The 22,047-nt window shown below is 45.3% G+C and overlaps 2 protein-coding genes across 2 annotated transcripts in view; one reads left to right on the forward strand and one right to left on the reverse strand.

Moving 5' to 3' along the window:
- The window catches only part of LOC146171653 (cytochrome P450 3A4-like), a 112,481-nt gene extending 93,126 nt beyond the window's left edge, over positions 1-19,355 (reverse strand). The window contains exon 1 of the mRNA XM_084586473.1: positions 19,226-19,355. The gene's annotated coding sequence lies outside the window, so the exon portion shown is untranslated. The remainder of the gene's footprint in view (positions 1-19,225) is intronic.
- On the forward strand, positions 1,347-3,095 carry LOC146171656 (uncharacterized). The gene has a single exon (XM_084586382.1). It carries the CDS (start codon positions 1,364-1,366, stop codon positions 2,852-2,854), a length of 1,491 nt encoding a protein of 496 aa, XP_084442508.1. The 5' UTR covers positions 1,347-1,363; the 3' UTR covers positions 2,855-3,095.
- Positions 19,356-22,047: the final 2,692 nt, after the last annotated feature.

The raw sequence follows: 22,047 nt of genomic DNA on the forward strand, positions 1-22,047 counted from the left end.
TACATTTAAACGCACAGTCGCACAAACGAAAGATAATTATGATACTGAGCATTTCAATTACCTTTCACAATCTAATAACCAACGTACACTTTTCAGATTTTTAATATCATGGAAAAAGATTCCTGTCTCAGAAAATTTACCCTCATGTGTTTCGACTCCTAAAGAAGCTCTTAAAACAGTAGAAAACATCGCTAAAGGTTTAGAAAAGCGTTTTTTTGTCAACACTTCCCAAATCTCCTATGTTTGTAGGCCCAGTAGATACGGTTAAGGATGTCCCTAAAATTACATTTTCTCAGCTTTCTTCGATTGTAATGACATTTCCAGCTGCTGCGCCTGGCCCTGATAGAGTAACGTCGAAAATGTTAAAGATCCTTTTTGAGGTGTCTCCAAATTCCTTGTTAGAATTGGTAAATTACTCAATTATTCATTCTTGGATACCTGGTGACTGGACATTAGCCAAAGTGATTCCTTTACTGAAACATAGAGGTGGTGGCTCTACTTCGGACAATATCAGACCAATATCTTTAACATCAAACTTGGTAAAATTAATTCAAAGGATCGTACTCCAACGGGTTACCGAGTTTGTGGAACAAAAACATATGATTAGCCCCCGTCAAATCGGATTTCGCACAAAATGCTCAATATGGAATGCACATACCGACCTTGAGAGTCGAATTATTCTTGCGCAGCGCAAAAAACTGCATGCTGCATTGGTGACTCTCTATAAGAGAAGGCTTATGATAGTGTAGAGTCCCGAATTTTATTGCACAGATTAGAAACTCTACGTTTTCCACAATATTTAATTTAGTGGATATCTACATTCCTACAAAACAGACAATTTTACTGTTCATTGAATGGAGTGCATTCTGGCAGATATCAACAAACCAGAGGTGTTCCTCAAGGGGCAGTTCTCTCGCCCGTGCTCTTTAAAATTTTAATGAGTTCAATTCCCACTCATCAAGATGTTCGCACGTATGTCTATGCGGATGACATCGCGTTCTTTACGACTGCACCTGACATTCAATCCCTCAACAGGCTCCTGCAATCGTACCTAAGCTCCCTTCAGAATGGGCTATGTGACTTCAGATTTACATTAAACGTTAAAAAGTGCGCTTTCCTTTTTTTCCAAATTCAGGATCCGGTAAATCTTTTTCTAACATTTAGGCAGGAAATGATTCCTCAGGTTAAGTCTTTGAAATATCTAGGGGTGATTTACTATGACCACCTGGCATGGAGGGATCACATTGAACATGTTGCAGCGAAAGGGGCTCGTGCTGTGGGTATGTTGCGCAAGTTAAGCAATCCAAGATCTGGGATGCGGCGAGACGCTCTTCTAATGACTGGGCACGGCGGCACTTCCGAGATGCAGTTCGCTCAAAATCCGTTTTCTTTCATCGTGCAGTGTCTGGTCGTCCTGCTGCTTCACGCCACGACTGGGAGCACGGGACATACCAGCGTACTCCGGACGGAACGAGGGATCAACGACACAGCTTTTCACGTGCCGCATTATCTACCTCCCTCGACAACAAAGGCATTCCATCTGCCCCACCCATCGGAGACAAGCTGCGGATCATCTGCGCCTCAGCAAACAAGAGCGCCACCGCTGGACTGGCTGATATATGTCAGCGGCGAACCTACGGCTGGCACTGGGCACGGCGGCACTTCCGAGATGCAGTTCGCTCAAAATCCGTTTTCTTTCATCGTGCAGTGTCTGGTCGTCCTGCTGCTTCACGCCACGACTGGGAGCACGGGACATACCAGCGTACTCCGGACGGAACGAGGGATCAACGACACAGCTTTTCACGTGCCGCATTATCTACCTCCCTCGACAACAAAGGCATTCCATCTGCCCCACCCATCGGAGACAAGCTGCGGATCATCTGCGCCTCAGCAAACAAGAGCGCCACCGCTGGACTGGCTGATATATGTCAGCGGCGAACCTACGGCTGGCACTGGGCACGGCGGCACTTCCGAGATGCAGTTCGCTCAAAATCCGTTTTCTTTCATCGTGCAGGTGAGGAAGCAATACGGAAAATGTTTTCGTTCAAATGACCTGTGTTTGGTGGTGCTGCCGTGCCCGCGGCTTGCTGGGTTTGTGTTTTCCATGATATCATGTTTGCGAAAGCTATTGCTGTTGGGAGGGGACATAGAGACGAACCCTGGACCAGATATAGCGCTAATAGCTAAACAACTGAAGGAAATAGCCTTAGACATAAAAGATATTAAGGAGATAAAACTAGCCGAAATTGATAAAAAACTAAACACTCTTACCAGACTGGAAAATTCTGTTGCCTGCTTTCAGCAAAAATTAGCGGATATGGAATGTGTCATCGATAAGCTTGAAAAACGAATTGACGATCTAGACAATCGTAGCAGGCGTTCCAATCTGATCATATACGGCCTCCCTGAAATTGAAGAAGAGACCAACGAAATTCTTGAAAGTGCTGTGAATAAAGAAATAATACAGGACACCCTGGAACTAGAACCAGTGGACATCGAGCGGATTCACCGTTTAGGTAGACCGGGACCAAATAAAACGCGGCCGGTCATCCTTAAACTCCTGGACTGGAGACAAAAGACAGCAATTCTGAAAAAGGGTTTCAAACTAAAGGATACGGACTTCTCGATCGGGGAAGATTTCTCGCCAAAAATAAGAGAAATACGCAAAAAGTTGTGGGAAAAATCTAAACCTCACCGTGATAAAAAAGCAAAGGTATCACTAGCATTTGACAAACTTTATATCAATAGCCGCATATATGTATGGGATGATGAAAGAGGAGACATAGTTCCGTTAGAAAAAAACGACGCCGTGAGCGGACCAGTCACCCGTCGCAAGGCACATTCAAAGATGTAACCATATTAAATATAAATGCCCGAAGCATCCTCAACAAAACTGATCTTCTCGAAAACTTGCTTCTAGTATACGAACCTGATATTGTAGGCATCACTGAAACTTGGCTGTCGGCAGATATCTCGAACCGAGAAATCGCCCCTCCAAACTATTCCGTAATTCGTAAAGATAGACAGACACGTGGTGGTGGTGTAGCATTACTAATAAAAAAGTACATTTCTTTCGTCGTATTGCCAGAAGTTGAGGATGCTGAGGCCATATTTTGTAAGGTGTCAATCAATGGTGGTCATATTTTTGTAGGATGTGTTTATCGAAGCCCTTCATTGGGACACGAGAGCATATGTTTTGTTCAAGAGTTCATGCAACGCCACATTCGCAGTAGAAATTCACGTGTGATACTAATGGGTGATTTTAACCTTCCTGAAATGGATTGGACTCACATGAATCCCTCATCCCCTGCATCTCATGCGATAGTCGATTTAATGCTAAGTTTCAGCCTTCGCCAAACAGTGACATGTCCAACGCGAACACAGGATACATCGAAAAATGTGCTTGATCTGATATTCCTCAGTGAAAACTTTCCCTTGGACAGGACCCAGAATAACATCATCAAAGGTATCTCCGACCATGACATTCCGATTTGTATTCTACCCCTGGGAATTACCGACATACCTCGAACTGCTTTAACAATAATACCGAAGTTTAACAGAGCTGACGATGCAAGCATCCTTACCTATCTAGAACACGAACTTAACTCCTTTTCCGCATTTTCCTTTAGTATAGATACTGATATCAACGCTCTTTGGCTCATGTTTAAAAATATTGTAACTCACTGCATATCTCATTTTGTCCCCCTGTTAACAAAAAGGCCCGCAACAAAAAATCCCTGGATTACTCGTGAAGTCATTCAAGCAAAACGTCGTGTTAAGAGGCTTCGACAAAACATTAAATCGAAAGGAACAACAGCTCTTAAAAAAACTAAACTAACAAACGCTATTTCAGACTTTAAACAAAAAGCAAAACAAGCCAAACAACACTACTTCCAGGTTACACTTCCAGATTTCCTCACCAATAACCCGCAACGGTTCTGGAAACATTTTGGCGGGGATAAAAGCGATGCCTCTCATCTACCAGTCGGGGAGAGGGTTAAAGTGGCAAATGCGCATAATGATTTTTTTCGCTCAGTGTTTACAGTCGATAACTGCTCTATACCCGTTACAGAAATATATGATGTTCCAAAAATTGATCCTCTTGTCATTACCGACGCCGGCATTTTTAATCTTCTTCTTGGCCTGGACGATAAGAAAGCAACCGGTCCTGATGAAATTCCAAACGCCTTTTTAAAACGGTACGCCGAACCATGCAGCAAGTTCCTAGGTCTCATCTACCGTAAATCCCTTAGTACCTGCAAACTGCCAGATGACTGGAAAATAGCCAAGGTATTACCAATCCATAAATCAGGCAGTACTTCTTTAGTATCGAATTTTAGGCCAATATCACTGACTAGCACTGCGTGTAAATTGTTGGAACATATAATTTCTAAACACCTAACTGAGTTCTTAGAACGCTTTAACTTATTATCACGTAATCAGCATGGGTTTCGCCGCGGCCTATCTACTATTACTCAATTAACAGAAGTTGTTCATGACCTCGCTTTAAATATTGATAACTGCAGCCAAACTGACATTATATTACTCGATTTCGCTAAAGCATTTGACGGCGTGTGTCATTCAAAACTAATCGCAAAGTTGCGAGGCTTCATTGGTGATAGCGAAATATTGGCTTGGATAGAGGACTTTTTGCATCAACGGTCACAATTCGTATTCTACCACCACGTGCAATCCAGATCGGTAGCAGTCACATCCGGAGTTCCTCAAGGCTCTGTTCTGGGACCCCTGTTATTTCTTATCTTTATTAACGATATTACTGCCAATATTAACTGTAAGATCAAACTCTTTGCTGACGACTGCATAATATACAGAGAAATAAGAAGCCACGAAGATCATGTCATTCTCAACAGGTCATTAGAAAAAATCGCTGAATGGTGCAATAACTGGCAGATGTCAATCAACACAAAGAAATCCGTAGCAATGGCAGTAACCAGGAAAAAACAGCCTTCTAATTTCGTGTATAAAATGAATGACATTCCACTTACCTTTGTTAACAAACACAAATATTTAGGTGTCACACTGACTTCAGACCTTAGATGGAACGAACACATTAGTAACATCACTGCTACAGCATTGCGCAAGTTATTTTTTCTTAGAAGATGTATTCGCCTAGCCCCTGCACAAACTAAACTTTTAGCTTATAAGACTTTTATTAGACCAGTACTAGAATATGCTAACACCGTTTGGTTTCCCCAGTCTCTTACTAACATTTCGAGGCTTGAAAGAATACAGCGTAAAGCACTAAGATTCATTCATAACAAATACAAGCGAACAGATTCACCAACCGAACTAGCTGTAATATCCGGGCTCGAAACGCTATCAGCAAGAGCAAAGTTGGCGCGATTAAAATTTTTATATCAACTACTACATAACGCCTTTAACATCGACTTATCACAGTATGTTTCATTATCACATAAGCGAGAGTTGAGAAACCATCACGCGTTCACGCTAACCGAATTTTCATGTCACAGTGATGCATTTAAACATTCTTTCTTCCCGTTGGCAACAAGCGAATGGAATTGCCTGCACTCATCTGTTACTAACGCTGACTCATTTTCAAGTTTTTGTTCCAAACTACAGGCCACGGTGTGAGCTGACATTATTCGGTTACGAATTTCGCTTTCTTTTTTCTTTCGCTTGTTTAACGCATTCGACAGCCTGTTATCCCATTGTTTCGTTTTTGAACTTGTATGTGTTCTTTATTTTGTGAGCTGTTTGTGCGCATTTGATAACACATTTTCAGTTTTTTGTGCTTTAAGAATTGCCTAATACTGTATCTTTGTAGAGCTGCTTTATTTCTTGTCATCATCATTTTTTCGATATTATGAATACAATGCCCACCTGCTATGGTCTCAACTAGAGACTGGCAGTATTGTAAATAAATTTATGTTATGTATGTCCACCCAATTATAGAATTTGGATCTGTGTTATTGTCTAGTTCACCTGCTTGCAAAATTCGTCCGCTTGTTCTTTTAGAGCGGGAAGCGCTTAGATTATGCCTTGGGCTGCCCAAATTTGTGGCTAACAATGTATTATACCTTGAAGCCCGAATACCACCGTTGTTAGCTAGATTCCAATTCTTGACTGTCCACACGTATCTAAAAATATATGAATCACAATTCCGCCGCTCCCTATCAATTTTTTGTTCCGAGCCAGACTCCTTTTTTGGAGTCAGATGGCCTCGGTTTCATACCCCGCAGGTAATTCTAGTGCAAAATCTGTTACAACTTTTGCACGTAGTGCTTTCTAACATCCTTCTAACAAAGGTAAGTGCATCGTCGGTTCAAATTGTCTATGATGACATTTTCCCAAATAACGCAAAACACTTATCACCTAACATTTTAAATGGATTATTAGAAGATCATTTACAAAGTCTTCCCGTTAGCATATTGATAGCAACTGATGCTTCTCAATTTCATGAAAAGGCCGGCGTTGGAATATACTGTCCGCTTTTAGACTGGGCTTTTTCAGTCCGTCTTCCGGATTTTACCCCAATATTCCAGGCGGAGTTGCTGGCGGTGGTGCTTGCTCTGCGCAAACTAGACCCACCATACTTACAGTGGCTGTAATTACAGACTCTTATTCTTTGTGCTTGTCGCTTTCTTCAAATATGGATACGCCTATTTTAAACACCTTTCTTTCAATACTGCCCTCACATTTTAGGCTCATACATATATGTGGGTACCAGGCCACAGTAATGTGACAGCCAATGAGGTTGTTGATAGACTAGCTGAAGAATCTCTGAATGGCCCTGTGTTGCTCATCCTCCCAGCAACAGCGTACATAACAGCAGCACGATTTCGGAAGCGTTCCTTATTAAGCACGCAGTCTAGATCTGTTTTATCCTCGGATGACTACCTGCATCTCAAGAATTCCTGGAATAGGAAATCATGTCAATCAAGACAGACTGAGGTCTCTCTAACCAGGCTACGCTGTCGTATTCCGCCCCTAAATTTCTATATGCACAGGTCTGGTTTGGCGCTTTCTCCTGTCTGCGCATTCTGCGGGGAACCGGAAACAATAGATCATTTCTGGATATTTTGCCGCTGTTTTATTATGATGAGAAAACGGTATTTAGAGAAGCCGTTACAACAGCTAGGTCTTAATTTGATCAGCCAGATTTTATTGTCGTTCGGTACCACCATGCTTGGGTACAGCTACAGGCCTGTTTTTTAACGCCATTCAAAACTTCTTATTAGAAACGAAACATCTACCTTGCTAATATGCTTTGAATTTTTAATCTGTACATATAAATCTTAGTATTCTCCTACTGCGTGCGTTAGTATTTACTCTTTTTTATTTTGGTTTTTCAGATATACATTTCCTTCTCTATTCCCTAGCATTTATTTTTATTTATTTTTGCGATGTAGTTATACGTCTCAAAATCTAATATCTCTGCACCCCAATTCTTGGCCGATCCCCCTGTGTGGGTATGTGCCATCAAATTAGAGGAAAACAACAACAACAACAACTACGTCACTCATCACCTGCTGTGATTTCCAGTGCTAGCCTTCTCCCCCGTATGATCTTGGTGGAGGTGAATGAAGATCCCCGTACGCACCGATTAGCCCATTTACGCTGCCAAAAGCTCGATTTGCACAGCGGCCGCCCCCTACCTGGGATCACAACGACGTCACAAACAGCCACGATGACCTCTGAAGCAGCCCCTACCACCACGGGAACATCGCCTCAGCCAGTTGTACTCTCGAAAATTCGCCACCCTCCCATCTTTAATGGCGACGACCACCCATACGTTGACGACTGGCTAGATGAGTATGAGCGCTGCAGCCGGAACAGCCGCTGGGACGCAACCATCATGCTCCATATATCATTTTCTATTTGACGGGAACAGCTCGAACATGGTTCTAAAACCACGAACAAGAGCTTGTTACCTGGGACATCTGCAAGCATAAGCTTCAGGACTTGTTTGGGAAGCCTATTGGGCGGGCTCTTGCTGCAAAAACGGAACTTTCTTCTCGTGTTCAATCCCCCACAGAGTCCTGCCTCGCCTATATTCAGGACGTTCTTGCGTTGTGTCGCAAGGTCAGCAGCTCCATGCCGGCAAGTGACAAGTTAGGGCATATCCTCAAGGGTATCGCGGATGATGCATTCAACATCCTATTCTGCATGGATTGCTCTACTGTCGACTCGGCGCTTCAAGTCTGCCGAAAATTTGAGCAGGCAAAACAAAGACATCTCGTACATCGCTTTGACCGTCTTCCAAACACGGCGGCTACATCATCCTGCGATAACTTGGCCCCTTTGCACCAGACCTCCCATTCCAAGACCGTGACTCGGATCGTCCGGAGAGAACTTAAGGCCCTAACGCCTGCTCCACTCCCGTCTCCGCTTTCGGACACCGTGGCCATGATACAAGCCGTTATCCGCCAGGAAGTTGCAAACGTCGGCCTCTCCTCCAGCCCCGTGTCACCACTGCCACCATCACACCCTGTTCATTTAGTGGCTGCTGAAACCACCAGCCCAGCCTCCCCACGTCGCTACGTTGGTCACAATCCTGCAGAGTTGCGCACCTCGGACGACCGGCCAATCTGTTATTTTTTTGTTTTGTTTTTTTGCTGTCGCGCCGGCCACACTTCGCGTTTATGCCGTAGCCGTATCTTCCCCACCCCTCGCTCCTATTACAACGCTGACCGTCGGTATTATTATGGACCTCGACGCTTTGCCGCCCAACCAGCCGAGCCCCGCCCACCTATGATGGACCTGGACACTTTCCTCCTCAGCTCGATGAGCCTTGCAACGAAACCGTCCCAACTGCTCGTCGCTCCAGTCGATCTCCATCTCCCCGCGATCGTCGATCCCGTTAACCGGTACCTCGTCGCCGCTCCTCCCCATCATACGCCGGCATCTACCCGGGAAACTAGCGAATGCAGCGCTCAGAAGTGCCGCTGCATTACCGACCCGGACTGCCAACTCGGTACTGACCACCGCACCTGGACGTAACATCATTGATATTCTAGTGGATGGAGTCCCAATTTCTGCACTTATTGACACTGGCGCCCACATTTCTGTCCTCAGTTCCTCGCTCCGCCGACGCCTCACGTAAGTCCTTACACCCGCTACCTCATCTACCATTCGTGTTGCGGATGGCAACACAGCTACTGTTGTTGGTATGTGTACTGCACGAATTAGCATTGCCGGCCGCAACATCCCTGTGTTATTTACAGTCCTCATCAATTGCCCCGAAGATGTTATATTATGCCTCGACTTTTTAACTACACACTCCGCTCTCATTGACTGTTCTTCTGGACTGCTTCATCTAGAACTGCCGCTCTGTCCTGACGAACAAGCTCATGAAACTTCAACGCTTCGTCTTCGCTCCTTTGCATTTACTCGCCTGCCACCTGAAGCCGCTGTGTATGTGCCCATTGTCACCTTTTCCCTCTTTTGCTGATCACGACTACGTTGTTTACCCCTTAACCGACATTACTCTGCAGCGTAGCATAGTTGTCCCTCATAATAGCGAGCACGTAGCCAATAACCACACTTATATTCCCGTCCTGAACTTCAGCTGTTCGGTACGAGTTCTTCCTGAGGGCATTCTCTCGCCGAACTGACCCAACTGTCTGACTTTATTGTGTCTGCACTTTTACCTGACACTACTGCGGGAGTACCGACACGACCTGCAGAATCCCCGCCTATCGAGGCCCGCATATCAAAAATTGTAGCTCCTGACTTGTGTCCTGATCGTTCTCAAGCACTTACGCGCCTTCTGACTTCGCACAGTGACATTTTTGATTTTGGTAACCGACCCTTAGGACAAACATCCCTCGTTACTCATCGCATCGATACTGGAGACGCCAGACCAGTTCACAGAAGACCTCACCGGGTCGCCATTTCTGAACGTCGCGTCATACAAGATGAAGTGGCCAAGATGTTGGCAAGAAATCTTATAGAGCCTACGAGCAGCCCCTGGGCGTCACCCGTCGTGCTTGTTAAAAAGGACAATACCGGGAGGCTCTGCGTTGATTACCGACATCTGAACAAAGTTACATAGAAGGATGTTTACCCACATCCCAGGATAGATGATGCCCTCGACTGCTTGCACGGTGCCAGTTATTTCTCCTCGATTGATCTCCGTTCCGGCTATTGGCAGATCGCGGTCGACGAACGGTACCGAGAGAAGACCGCCTTCGTCACTCCCGATGGCCTGTACCAATTCAAGGTGATGCCTTTTGGCCTGTGCAATGCGCCTGCTACATTCGAACATATGATGGACTCTCTTGTACGTGCTTTCAAATGGACGACGTGCTTATAGTATCTCGATGACGTCATTGTCTTTTCTTCGACCTTCGAGAGCCATCTTCACCGCCTTGATGCCATTCTAGGTGTCTTCCGAAGAGCTGGCCTTCAGCTGAATTCTAAGAAGTGTAGCTTCGGCCGTCGTGAACTCAAAGTGCTCGGACACCTACCTGCTCGACGCCCGCGGCGTTCAACCCGACCCCGACAAAATTCGTGCTGTACGTGCATTTCCTATACCCCGCTGTACCAGTGACGTTTGTAGTTTTCTTGGCCTTTGCTCGCATTTTCGGCGGTTTGTCCCCAACTTTGCGGACACGGCTCGTCCACTCACACTTCTTCTGAAGAACGATGTTCCATTATGCTGGGGCCAAGAACAATCTCAAGCCTTTTCTTCGCTCATCGCAGCCCTCCCCAACCAGCCCACCCTGGCACACTTCAAACCCTCAGCACGAACGTAGGTACGCACCCACACCAGTGGCCACGGTATTGGTGCCATTCTCGCCCAACAGCAGACGGGTCGCACTCGCGTCATTGCTTATTCTAGTCGCCTCCTTTGAGCGCCTGAGCGGATTTATTCGATCACAGAACGTGAGTGTTTAGCCCTCATGTGGGCCATTACAAAGTTTCGCCCTTACTTGTTAGGCCGCCCGTTCTCCGTCATCACCGACTACCACGCCTTATGTTAGCTTTCTACGCTGAAGGACCCTACTGGTCGTCTTGGGCGTTGGGCGCTGCGTCTTCAGGAATACACTTCTTATGTCGTTCACAAGTCCGGCCGGCTACACACTGATGCCGATTGCCTGTCCAGCAACCCGGTAGATCCGCCGCCTGAAAGCGAGTGTGACGATGACACCTGTGTGCTGTCCATCTCTGACCTTTTAAACATTTGTCATGATCAGCAGCGCTTAGATCCCAAGCTTTGCGGCATTATCAACCGCCTCAGCACTGATCACCCTGACGCCACTCTTGCGTTGTTTGCGCTCCACAACGGCACTTTATATCGGCGGATTATGCGATCCGATGGCGCTGAGCTTCTGCTCGTAGAACCCGACCACCTGCGTGCCACCGTTCTTCAGCAGCTGCATGACGCGCCCACTGCGGGTCATTTTGGCGTATCTCGTACGTACGACAGTGTTCACCGGCGCTTCTTTTGGCCAGGCCTCTACCACTCTGTTCGTGGTTACGTGTCTTCTTGTGACAGGTGTAAGCGGAGGAAGAAGCCCTCGCTTGTGTCTGCTGGATCCCTACAGCCGATCGACATCCGAGTTGGCCTTGATCTCCTCGGGCCTTCACCTCTGTCTGCTTCGGAGAATAAATGGATTGCGGTGGCTACGGACTATACTACGCGCTATGCCGTTACACGAGCGATACCCACCAACTGTGCAACTGACGTGGCTGCGTTTCTCCTCCACGACGTTATCTTGCTCCACGGCGCTCCACGCCAGCTGCTCACTGACCGCGGCCGTTGGTTTCTTGCTCGAGTAGTCGAAGAAATTCTCCGATACTGCTCCATTAAGCACTGCTTCACCACAGCTTACCATCCACAAACGAACGGCCTCACCGAACGCTCAATCGCCCACTCACGGACATGCTGTCAATGTATGTATCGGCTGATCACCGTGACTGGGATATTACTTTACCGTTTGTTACGTTTGCGTATATACATCCCTTCACGATACAATCGGCTGCTCGCCCTTCTATCTTCTATTCGGCCGTGACCCATCTCTTACGTTTTACAGCGTACTGCCTTACACCGCTGATGCAAGCTCCTATGTTTGTGACGCCATATCCCGAGCTGACACCGCCAGTGTTGTTGCTCGCCGCCGACTGGCTTCTTCCCAGAACTCCCAAAAATAGCGCCAAGATTCTCGACATCACGGTGTCCACTACTCTGCGGACTCTCTCGTCTTACTCTGGACTCCTGCTCGTAGAGGTGGGCTTTGTGAGAAGCTCTTGCCGTGGTACACAGGCCCCTACTGTGTTTCACGGCCAGTCACTACTGTGACATACCAAGTCAGCCCTGTGCACCACGCCGACAGCTCGATATGCTACGTTCCGAAGTCGTTCATGTCGCTCGCATAACGCCCTACCACTCCAGCTGTAGTTCCCCGACGTAGTACGCACCGGGACAGTGGTTTTCGTGGCGGGGTAATGTTACGTATATGCCACCGAAGAGGACGACGATGGAAAATAGAGTGAGCAACGATGAAGCTGAAGCAACTGTTGGTGCTTGCCTGAACGTTTACGTCTCTCACCACCTGCTGTGGTTTCGTGTGCTAGCCTGCTGCCCCGTATCAATATATATCGGAAGTTATAACGAAGGCTCGTGCATTAACACAACATGGCTCCCATTCACTTCGAATTGGTACAAAAGGTGGCTATATCACTCATGAATTTTAAAAGTGAATAAAGCATTAGGAAGCTCGATATAGGAACATAGACCCATGCCATTATGACCTGTAAGTACATCAATCGAAAGAACTACACGGAAGATGAGAGGGTAAATTAGTCTGGAAGCCGTAAGAACGGAGGTTCATACAGCTTCATTAAAGCGACCCCTTCGGGTTATAATTTTTATTGGGAAAGAGGAAACAGTGTGTGTGTCTGTGTGCATGGCGAGAGGTGGCGCTGACAGGACCCAATAACGCGTGTTCTTGTCTTCCCAATTTTACGAACAAGTGGAGCGCAACCATAAAATATACGCCAAGGCAACGTAAAACACAAACGAACTACGCAAGCGTCGGAAATGCGTCTCTGCCGTCTAACGAAGTGAGGAATTGCGGACGCCCAAGAGCAGCCCCCAGAGCCTGCGACAGTCTGCCTTCCTTGTAGAGACAATGGGGCGCTCAAAAGTCAATGAAAAGGGTGATGGATGTGGACTGTTCTACCAGATGGTGCCATCAGAGAGCATACTACTTTGAAAGGCGACGCCTGTACTAGTGGAAGGCGCAGTAAGCTTGTCTACGAGAATGGAGGGCAGATAGCGACAAGCATCGCTGGAAGCCGCCGCGATTTGGTATTCCTGTCGTTCTCGCGTGCGACAGGCACATCGTGGCGGACTGTAAGACTTTTATGGGTAAAGCCTTTAATGCGTCATACTGTAGTCAGCAAATGTGTCGCGCTTAGAATGCATGCCTTATATGGGCATATGCCAATCACCATTGAATCAATACTTATTCAATAGCGATCGCATTATATAGGAACATGATTTAAGGCAATTTCAAGATAATTTCATGATAATTTAGGACTAATCCTACAATAGTTAAGCAGGTGCCCATAGGAACTCATGCATTTGGAGGTCATCGTAACTATCACTAACCATCACTTACTAGTTAAAGGTTGTTTAACTAACACTAACCAGACATCAACTAGTAATCAGAAATCGCAAGTCATGGTTAACTGTCACTAACCAATTGTAATGGTTAAATGTTTCGAGATGTCCATAGCCGCCACATGGTGACTCCATGACTGAATGTGACGTCATCATGACGCCACCTCTGGTAATGTCTAATAACCAGAAGTTATAATGATGTCACATCCGGTCATGACTGATGATGACGTAACCAGGCGTTTCACGCATATGCGAAGCTTACCCCGTCGGACGTTCCATCCCGGTGTCCGTGCGGCGCCATTCATTTGGCGCTTCCTCGAACGCCGCACCACGGAACATATATAGAAATAGACGCAGTACAGCCGCCGTTTAAAATTGGTTGACATCAAAGAAAAGCTACAGTATCTGTCACAAATGGTACCACAGTCAATGCCTAAGCAGCGCGGCTTCCATCTTGAAGCACTTTAGTGAGCCAAAGTTCGCCTGAATGTATTCTTTTTATTTAAAAATACTGCAGGCTGAACGCCCAAGTAGGAGTGGCATACAATTACAATTCAAAAAACATGAAAGCACAAGGTACAAACACACCAACACATTTAGTAGACCAGTTGAAGTGGTTATTATTACACATAAAATATAAGCGCAATAAAAACTTACACAAGCAAAACTGACACCCAAGAACGGACAGGAGGCACATTTTGATAACACATTAGATACTTAATTCCAGCATATCTAAAGATTGAAGAGAAGGAGCAGGCAAACTATTCCAATCTGCAATTGTATTACGGAAAAAGGAGAATTTGTATAAGTTAGTCCTTGCAAAGTGAGGCGCGAAGGAGAGGGCATGAGAATGGCGTGTCTGTCTAGTGGTAAGAGGGCGAATGTAAGGACTAGGATCAAGTGCGAGTTTGTGATTAAGTAAGCGAAATAAAAATTTCAGACGGAGGAATTTCCTTCTTGCATGGAGAGTGACCATTTTCTGTCATTAGTTCATATACCGAATCGGTGCGACTGTATTTGGAATAAATAAAACGCACTGCCTGTCTCTGAATTTGTTTTCTTATTCATTAGTGTAGAACTTAAATGAGGGAGAATTGTGCTATAAAGTCCTACGATAACATGGTGAGGGAGAAAAAAAACTGGAAGCTCATGCTCACTGGAATCTTTCTCGCGGTTTTGCTCTAATAAGTTTTGAAAGCACTATCCACTACCTTCAACGTACATAGCCAAAGAGCGCTACTAAATTGGGATATAAAGTGTAAGAAACGCTCTCAATGTTTTCGGGGTTCTGGAAAGCAATCTCAAAACAACACCGGGGATTTCAAAAGAATGTGTTCAAACAGGTGTTTTTGACGCTCAGAGGAAGCATTGCATACTATTTATAAAAAAATAGTGAGTTAAAAAGTGAAGTGAAAGTAAAGTGAAAAAAGTGACAAAGAAGTGAGTGCAAAAGTAAAAATGTGGCTGAAAAACGGGCCAAAGGCCGGTAACTATGTTGTTATGTGACTGCACTAAAAACGTAACGACATTCGAAACATCCAGGCAACCTGAACCAACTGAACCGACTCAGAGGGCACCTCACGGAGAAATTTACGAGAGAGGTTGTTTGTCAGGTGTTCTGAGCACGAATGTAAGCTTAACGGTGCAGAGATGAAGCCACACCGCGATAAATGTTCTATCAATAGGTCTGATTACACGCAGCAATGTAGGGTAAAACACGCGTATCAGGTCTAAGAAAAGCCAAGTAAGCGGCTCTCTCCGCCGAGACTTACGACAGGATTCGTACGAGATTAGAATAATAATTAAATGTAGATGCACAAATTGTCGCTAACAAGAGCGAACCGTCAGGTGGTTTGGCAACAACGCTCGAACCTGACTTGGTTGCCATTACTGAAACTTCACTGAATCTCAACAAAGATTTAGGATCAAGTAGTTTAGCGCTGAACGCGTCAGATTCAGATCCGTGAGCATTACAGCATGAGGGTTCAACTTCAAGAACGGAAAGCAGTTTGTCACGTGCAAGAATAAACTCCTGCAGCATTAAATGTTTTTTGTTATTTCATTGCGAAAGCAGTGCTTCACTAGCCAAAGCTGAAATATGCGGGGTATTTCTGAAGTATTTGACCTTGCAAGAAATAAAACAAATACGGCCGCGATTGGGCTTCTAGCGCGAACTCATCAACATCCCTAGCGACTCCAGGAGAGCACTGCGCTGTCGCATCTCTCTCTCTCTCTTTTGGGCTGTGTATTGCATATCGTTGTCTTCAATAGTTTCCATTCGCCCGCGATGAATACAGAACAGGGCGCTCTGATGGGGCGGTGTTCTGCGTTCATCGCGGGCGAATGGAACCTAATGAAGACAACGATATGCAATACACAGCCCAAAAGAGAGAGAGAGAGATGCGACAGCGCAGTGCTCTCCTGGAGTCGCTAGGGATGCTGATGAGTTCGCGCTAGAAGCCCAATCGCGGCCGTATTTGTTTTATTTCTTGCAAGGTCAAATACTTCAGAAATACCCCGCATATTTCAGCTTTGGCTAGTGAAGCACTGCTTTCGCAATGAAATAACAAAAAACATTTAATGCTGCAGGAGTTTATTCTTGCACGTGACAAACTGCTTTCCGTTCTTGAAGTTGAACCCTCATGCTGTAATGCTCACGGATCTGAATCTGACGCGTTCAGCGCTAAACTACTTGATCCTAAATCTTTGTTGAGATTCAGTGAAGTTTCAGTAATGGCAACCAAGTCAGGTTCGAGCGTTGTTGCCAAACCACCTGACGGTTCGCTCTTGTTAGCGACAATTTGTGCATCTACATTTAATTATTATTCTAATCTCGTACGAATCCTGTCGTAAGTCTCGGCGGAGAGAGCCGCTTACTTGGCTTTTCTTAGACCTGATACGCGTGTTTTACCCTACATTGCTGCGTGTAATCAGACCTATTGATAGAACATTTATCGCGGTGTGGCTTCATCTCTGCACCGTTAAGCTTACATTCGTGCGCAGAACACCTGACAAACAACCTCTCTCGTAAATTTCTCCGTGAGGTGCCCTCTGAGTCGGTTCAGTTGGTTCAGGTTGCCTGGATGTTTCGAATGTCGTTACGTTTTTAGTGCAGTCACATAACAACATAGTTACCGGCCTTTAGCCGGTTTTTCAGTCACTTATTTTGCTTTTCCACTCACTTTTTAGCTCACTATTGTTCGACAAATAGTATGAAATGCTTCCTCTGACGGAAATGTGTTGCAATGAGCTTCAAAAGCAGCTTTTGAACACATTCGTATGAAATGCCCAGTGTTGTTCGGTATTCCAGAACACCGAAAACATTTTCTTGCACTTCATATCCCAATTGAGTCTTTCATAGCGCTCTTCGACGCTGAAGGTAGTGGACTGGCGCCGTGTCTCACCAATGTGCTTTAGTTACTGCGTTGGTTAGCGGAGCCAAACTGCCTTTAATTTTTTTAGCTGGCGCTATTCCCTTTATCGGTACTCTTGTCCTGCGTGCTGCTTCTTGTGAACGCGTCTTCTTCAGCCGATTTTTTCGTAACCAAGTTTAATAGGCGATCGCACGAGGTATATAAGGAGTTACAATTAAATCTACGACACGAACAATTGGCTCCGCAGTACTACTGAGCGTTACTGCTCATTATTCAGAAAAGTATGCACATGGTTGCTAAGAGCTCTAAAAAGCGCTGTATGATCTGCTGGAAAGTAATCCTCGACTGTTTGAACACATTCGAGAAAAGTGTTTAGCTACGTCAAGAAAGGAGCGCGCGAAGAGCCGCCTTTTCGGCGTTTAAAATTTTTCTATGTTTAAACGTCATGCTACCTGCGTCCGAAAATTTCCTCATCCATCATCAAAGGCTTAATCAATCGCAGCTTATGTGTTGACTCGCACAATACCTCGTTGCATACCGGCAAATACCACGTCTTTTACGATGCGGAAAATCATTGCTGCTGCAATAATGATAATAATAATAATAATAATAATAATAATAATAATAATAATAATAATAATAATAATAATAATAATAATAATAATAATAATAATAATAATAATAATAATAATAATAATAATAATAATATATCTTTATTCACCCCCAAGCAGTACGAACTCAAACAGGACGGTCTAAGCCCGAGAATTGCTTGCGTGACCGTAACAATGAGATGATACAAATAATAATAATATTAATAACAATAATATTATTAATAATAATAAAGTACCGAGAGAACTGCAGAATCTACAGTAGAAAAATGAGAAAGCCTGATCGTTGCTTCTGTACACGGTTCATCGCGCGCCCCTTGTCGAACACACGTTGAACGGTGTTCTATAATTGGTTTACAGGAGATGAAAGCGGAATGTAGCTGAGCCTAGAAAGGCCTTAATAATTGCTTCACAGGAAGCCCCACTTCTTACTGGGAAGTCTTTTTGGGCTACTATCGAATTACGGCGACCGCGTGTAATTTGGCTAGTACCGCTCTTGCCTTAAGAAAGAATGAATAATGGAGAAAGCCTGCTCCGATTTATGGCCTACAGTACCTCCTCTGCCCCGCCGTGGTGGCGAAGTGATGAGCGCGCTCGTCTACCCTAGGATGAGGGATCGAATCCCGGTCGCGGCGGCCGCTTTCCGACGGAGGCGAAAAGCAAGGCGCCCGTGTGCACTGCGATGTTAGTGCACGTTAAATAACAATAGGTAGCCAAAATTTGCGAAGACCTCCACTACGTATGGCGTCTCTCATAGACTGAGTAGCTTTGGGACGTTAAACCCCACAAAGCAAAGCAAATCAAACTACAACCTCATCAAAATTTTCAACAACCCCTCAATATTCCACCGTCACATGTTTGGAATAATAAAGAATATAAACCTCCTATAAATTATCAACAACCCCGCAATATCCCACCGTCACAAGTTTGAAATAAAAAAAATACAAGCATCAGCCTAAGTTGAAGCGATCACAAAAGTCGACGGTTTCATCAGCTTGCTTTGATGGAACACGTCAAATCTCGCAATGCAACAATAAGGAATGATCGAATTTAACAAATGCCTTCGTGCTCTAAACAAGACGAGAACGGAACAGCTGACGGGGCGAAACAACTTTGCTCTTCACGAAGCTTTACGCGTTTTTTTGTTCCTTATCAGCGACGGGCGCGTGTTGTGGAAATTTTATCACAAGGCCAGTCGCTTAACCGCCACAGATCGCGGATCTGTAGCCAAGGTCGTCGTGGGAATTACAATTACGCGGTGTTTACGATGAAAGCAATTCCGGCACCAACCTAAAACACCGCTGCAACGACGCTCTCAGCTGCTTATTTCGGTCCTTATTCAGACGGGCCACTGTCGAGGATTTCACCAATTACTCAGATTGGGCGAGACAAACAGGAGCAACTGGGTACGAGATCAGCGTTACATGCATGTACCCTCAGTCAAGCCAAACAGTCGCGTAATGGGGCAAGAGATGAATACAATATTCCACTTGGAGTAGGCCAGCTTGAGCACCCGGAGCGGCTCCGATTATTCGAGCAGGCCTACCCCTTACTGCCCTGGCCAAATTCGGGGTGCGCGCGCGGCCATGAAGGTTGTTTGTGCAAAGAACGCCAGCGACGGCGACGCTCACCAACGCAGCAAGACGGCGGCACTCCAGGGCGTTGCGATGCTGGCAGCAGCTGTAGCGACGCGGCTGCTGTCCAATCTTCCCTCTTTCCGCCGCCGCGACAGAGGGGGCAGTCCGTACAGCTGCGCGGCATCAAGTAGTGCCTATTACGATCACAGCCGTGTCATTTTCGAAGGTCAAGAAGTTACGCGGGGCAATTGAAGGGTGAATTTGTGCAGCAGTATTACTTTAGAGAAGGCGGATTCGAAAACGCGCAGGCAATCTGGAGACTACTATCATTTGATATGTTTGTTTCAGAGGAAGCACTCCAGTCAGGTGCTAGACATTTATGTAATTAGGCATACTGAGGCCGCTAGAAGGCATCAATCAATGTATATTGTGTAATGAATGATGGAAACATTATAAGGCATTCAGGGGTGGAGTAAAGTATAGCTCTCCAGTACAAGATCACTCATAGTGAACCAATGGCTATATTGACAAGAAGACGTCCAAGCGAAAAAAACAATGAAAAAAAAAAAAGCTGAAGTAAGGTTCGTATACAGCTAATATTGCCCAGAAGATCAGCTATACGAGATGTATATGTGAAGATGAGTATCGCCTGTTAGGGGCCGGCAGTGCCGAGAAGACATAGGGACACACACGACTCGACGTATACGCGCCCGTATCAGCAAAAGATAAGAGCCGTCCTGATTAAAGATACAGGTCTTTGAGAGGAGGCTGCGTGACGGATTGCTCAAGGGTGCCGAAGCTTGGCTTGGCGACTGACGCTCGTTTCGAGATAGTCCCGACTGTATTTACAAGGCGGGGACACGTGCCGCTGATTTGTCTCGGCTCCGATTTCGGGTATACTTGGAACGGTTCATCGACCCTGGGAAGAGGGCAAATGCGTGTTATAACTTACTGCCAAAACCACCAACTTAAACGGCGCGTTCGAAAGGGCGCTCGAGGGGACTGTAATGATTGGAGCTATACATGGTGAAAGAAAAACATTTTAGCGTAAAGAAGAAATACAACATGACTAAGCGCATGAATATTATGTAAGTTCATTCCAGTCAATGTGGAAAGTACAGACAAGGAAAAGAGAGGACACTCCACTGGAACTGGTCTCGAGAAGTGCGTCACGACTACGCACGCAGTTGGCATTCTCACCAAATGCCAGAGGCGTGAGAGAAAATATTCTTATAATAAAAAATAAAAATTTGATGTTGGTAAAAATTGCCTTCTTCCCAAACTCCCCTATTTTAGCATAGGTATAAAGTTGTAATTATTCAGAAACGTTCTAAGGCGTTTTCTATCGACGGCAAGACTTCCAAGCCAACGGCAACTCAATTGTTGTGAGGCCGTCTGATGCCTTGGTGCTGCTATGCGGCATTAAAAGTGTCTTTAAAACTCTGCTAGTTCAAAGCACTTACACAAGTAGTCAGCTTTTTTTTACATCGTATAGGAAGCTGTTCCGTGCCGGTGGTTTGTTTACAAACAAAATGGGATTGGGAGAACCCTAATGATTATTGCGTGCACACATTTCCTCGGCAGCTTTAGACTAAAGTCCCACGGATTCGCGGAAATTTGAACAATTTTATTGCGCGCAGATTCGCTCGAGGCGAACCTCCTCGGATGCCGTATTCTTGAGTAACGATATCTGCAGATGCAGTTATGTATTCATTTCCTTGCTGTTCTCGGTCTTTCTCCACTCTTTCTGTGCAAATTCTATATATTGCTCCTAAAGAAACAATTCAGCGCAACTTCGTCTCTTTCAGTAAACACTGAATGCGAAGTCATTTCGTCCAAACACAAGGCAAGCGCCAAAATATTAAAGACCCTGGACATTTATCAAATCGTACGTGAATGCCTTGCAGCTATACTTTTCGCTCTAGCTTACACTGAAATAACTGTGGCGTGACAAAATTTTCACAATGGACTAAGAAAAGCCTTTCTGTCCGGACATATCCAAAACTGGGCATCTTGTTTCACCAGCCGCTAGATGCGCAAAAACCGACTGCGTTACTGTGGTCTGGAAAGCGTGACATACTCTGAAAAGCTTTCCTTCCGTTCTGTTCACTGCGGGTTGTTTGCTGCGTCGTATTAACATACTAGCTTTAGTTGAAAGTACTGCAGCAGTTGTTGCCGGTGGACTGGTGTGTGAACATTAGTTTTACAACCACGTACTGAACTGAACGCTGGAGTCACGATAGATCTGTAGCTTTTAATATGGCGGTTTTAAAGCAGCCTATTACAGGCAGAGTTACATTAGCGACCTGTTGCTCTTCACGCGTTGGACCAACGCTGAAATTATTGGCACAATCAAAAACGCTTATAGATAGGACACTAACTTACGGACGTTTAATGTTTCATTCTTGGATAAACACGAATACCATATGCCTCGTATATACCCTCCCATTTTTTTTTATACTGACTTCGGTCAGCATCGAATGAAACGCGCTCGATCGGAATCCTGGTCTGCTGTAGTTCGTTTACGGTTTTTGCGGCAGATTAACACAGCGCTACGGAACAAGCATACGTGAAAAAGAGACGCAGGGGCTTCTTCTCGTCTCCTCGTTTCATAGCGCTACGTTATCTGTGGGAAAAACGAAACTCAGGCTAAAGAAATGAATGATCAGATGGACTACAGCGCACATGATTTTCACGTCGAATGCACAATAACGCCTCTTTTTGAGTCATAACAATCTCCGTTTGAATTTACTACCTAGAAGCTATTTAGGAGGCTTGTAGTTACCTTGTTCGCGTTTCCTTTTCTTTTGATATTCATGGTACAGTTGTCAGGACGACTGTCTATAACTCTCGAAAGAACTGCTTTAGGCTGCCGA

Source organism: Amblyomma maculatum, unplaced genomic scaffold, assembly GCF_055883805.1.
Source record: "Amblyomma maculatum isolate TAMU_Amacu unplaced genomic scaffold, ASM5588380v1 scaffold_19, whole genome shotgun sequence".
Taxonomy (NCBI): Eukaryota; Metazoa; Arthropoda; class Arachnida; order Ixodida; family Ixodidae; genus Amblyomma; species Amblyomma maculatum.

What these genes read in the sequence shown, in the direction of transcription:
- LOC146171656 (XM_084586382.1), top strand. Translation starts at nt 1,364, where the DNA reads ATGCAGTTCGCTCAAAATCCGTTTTCTTTCATCGTGCAGTGTCTGGTC.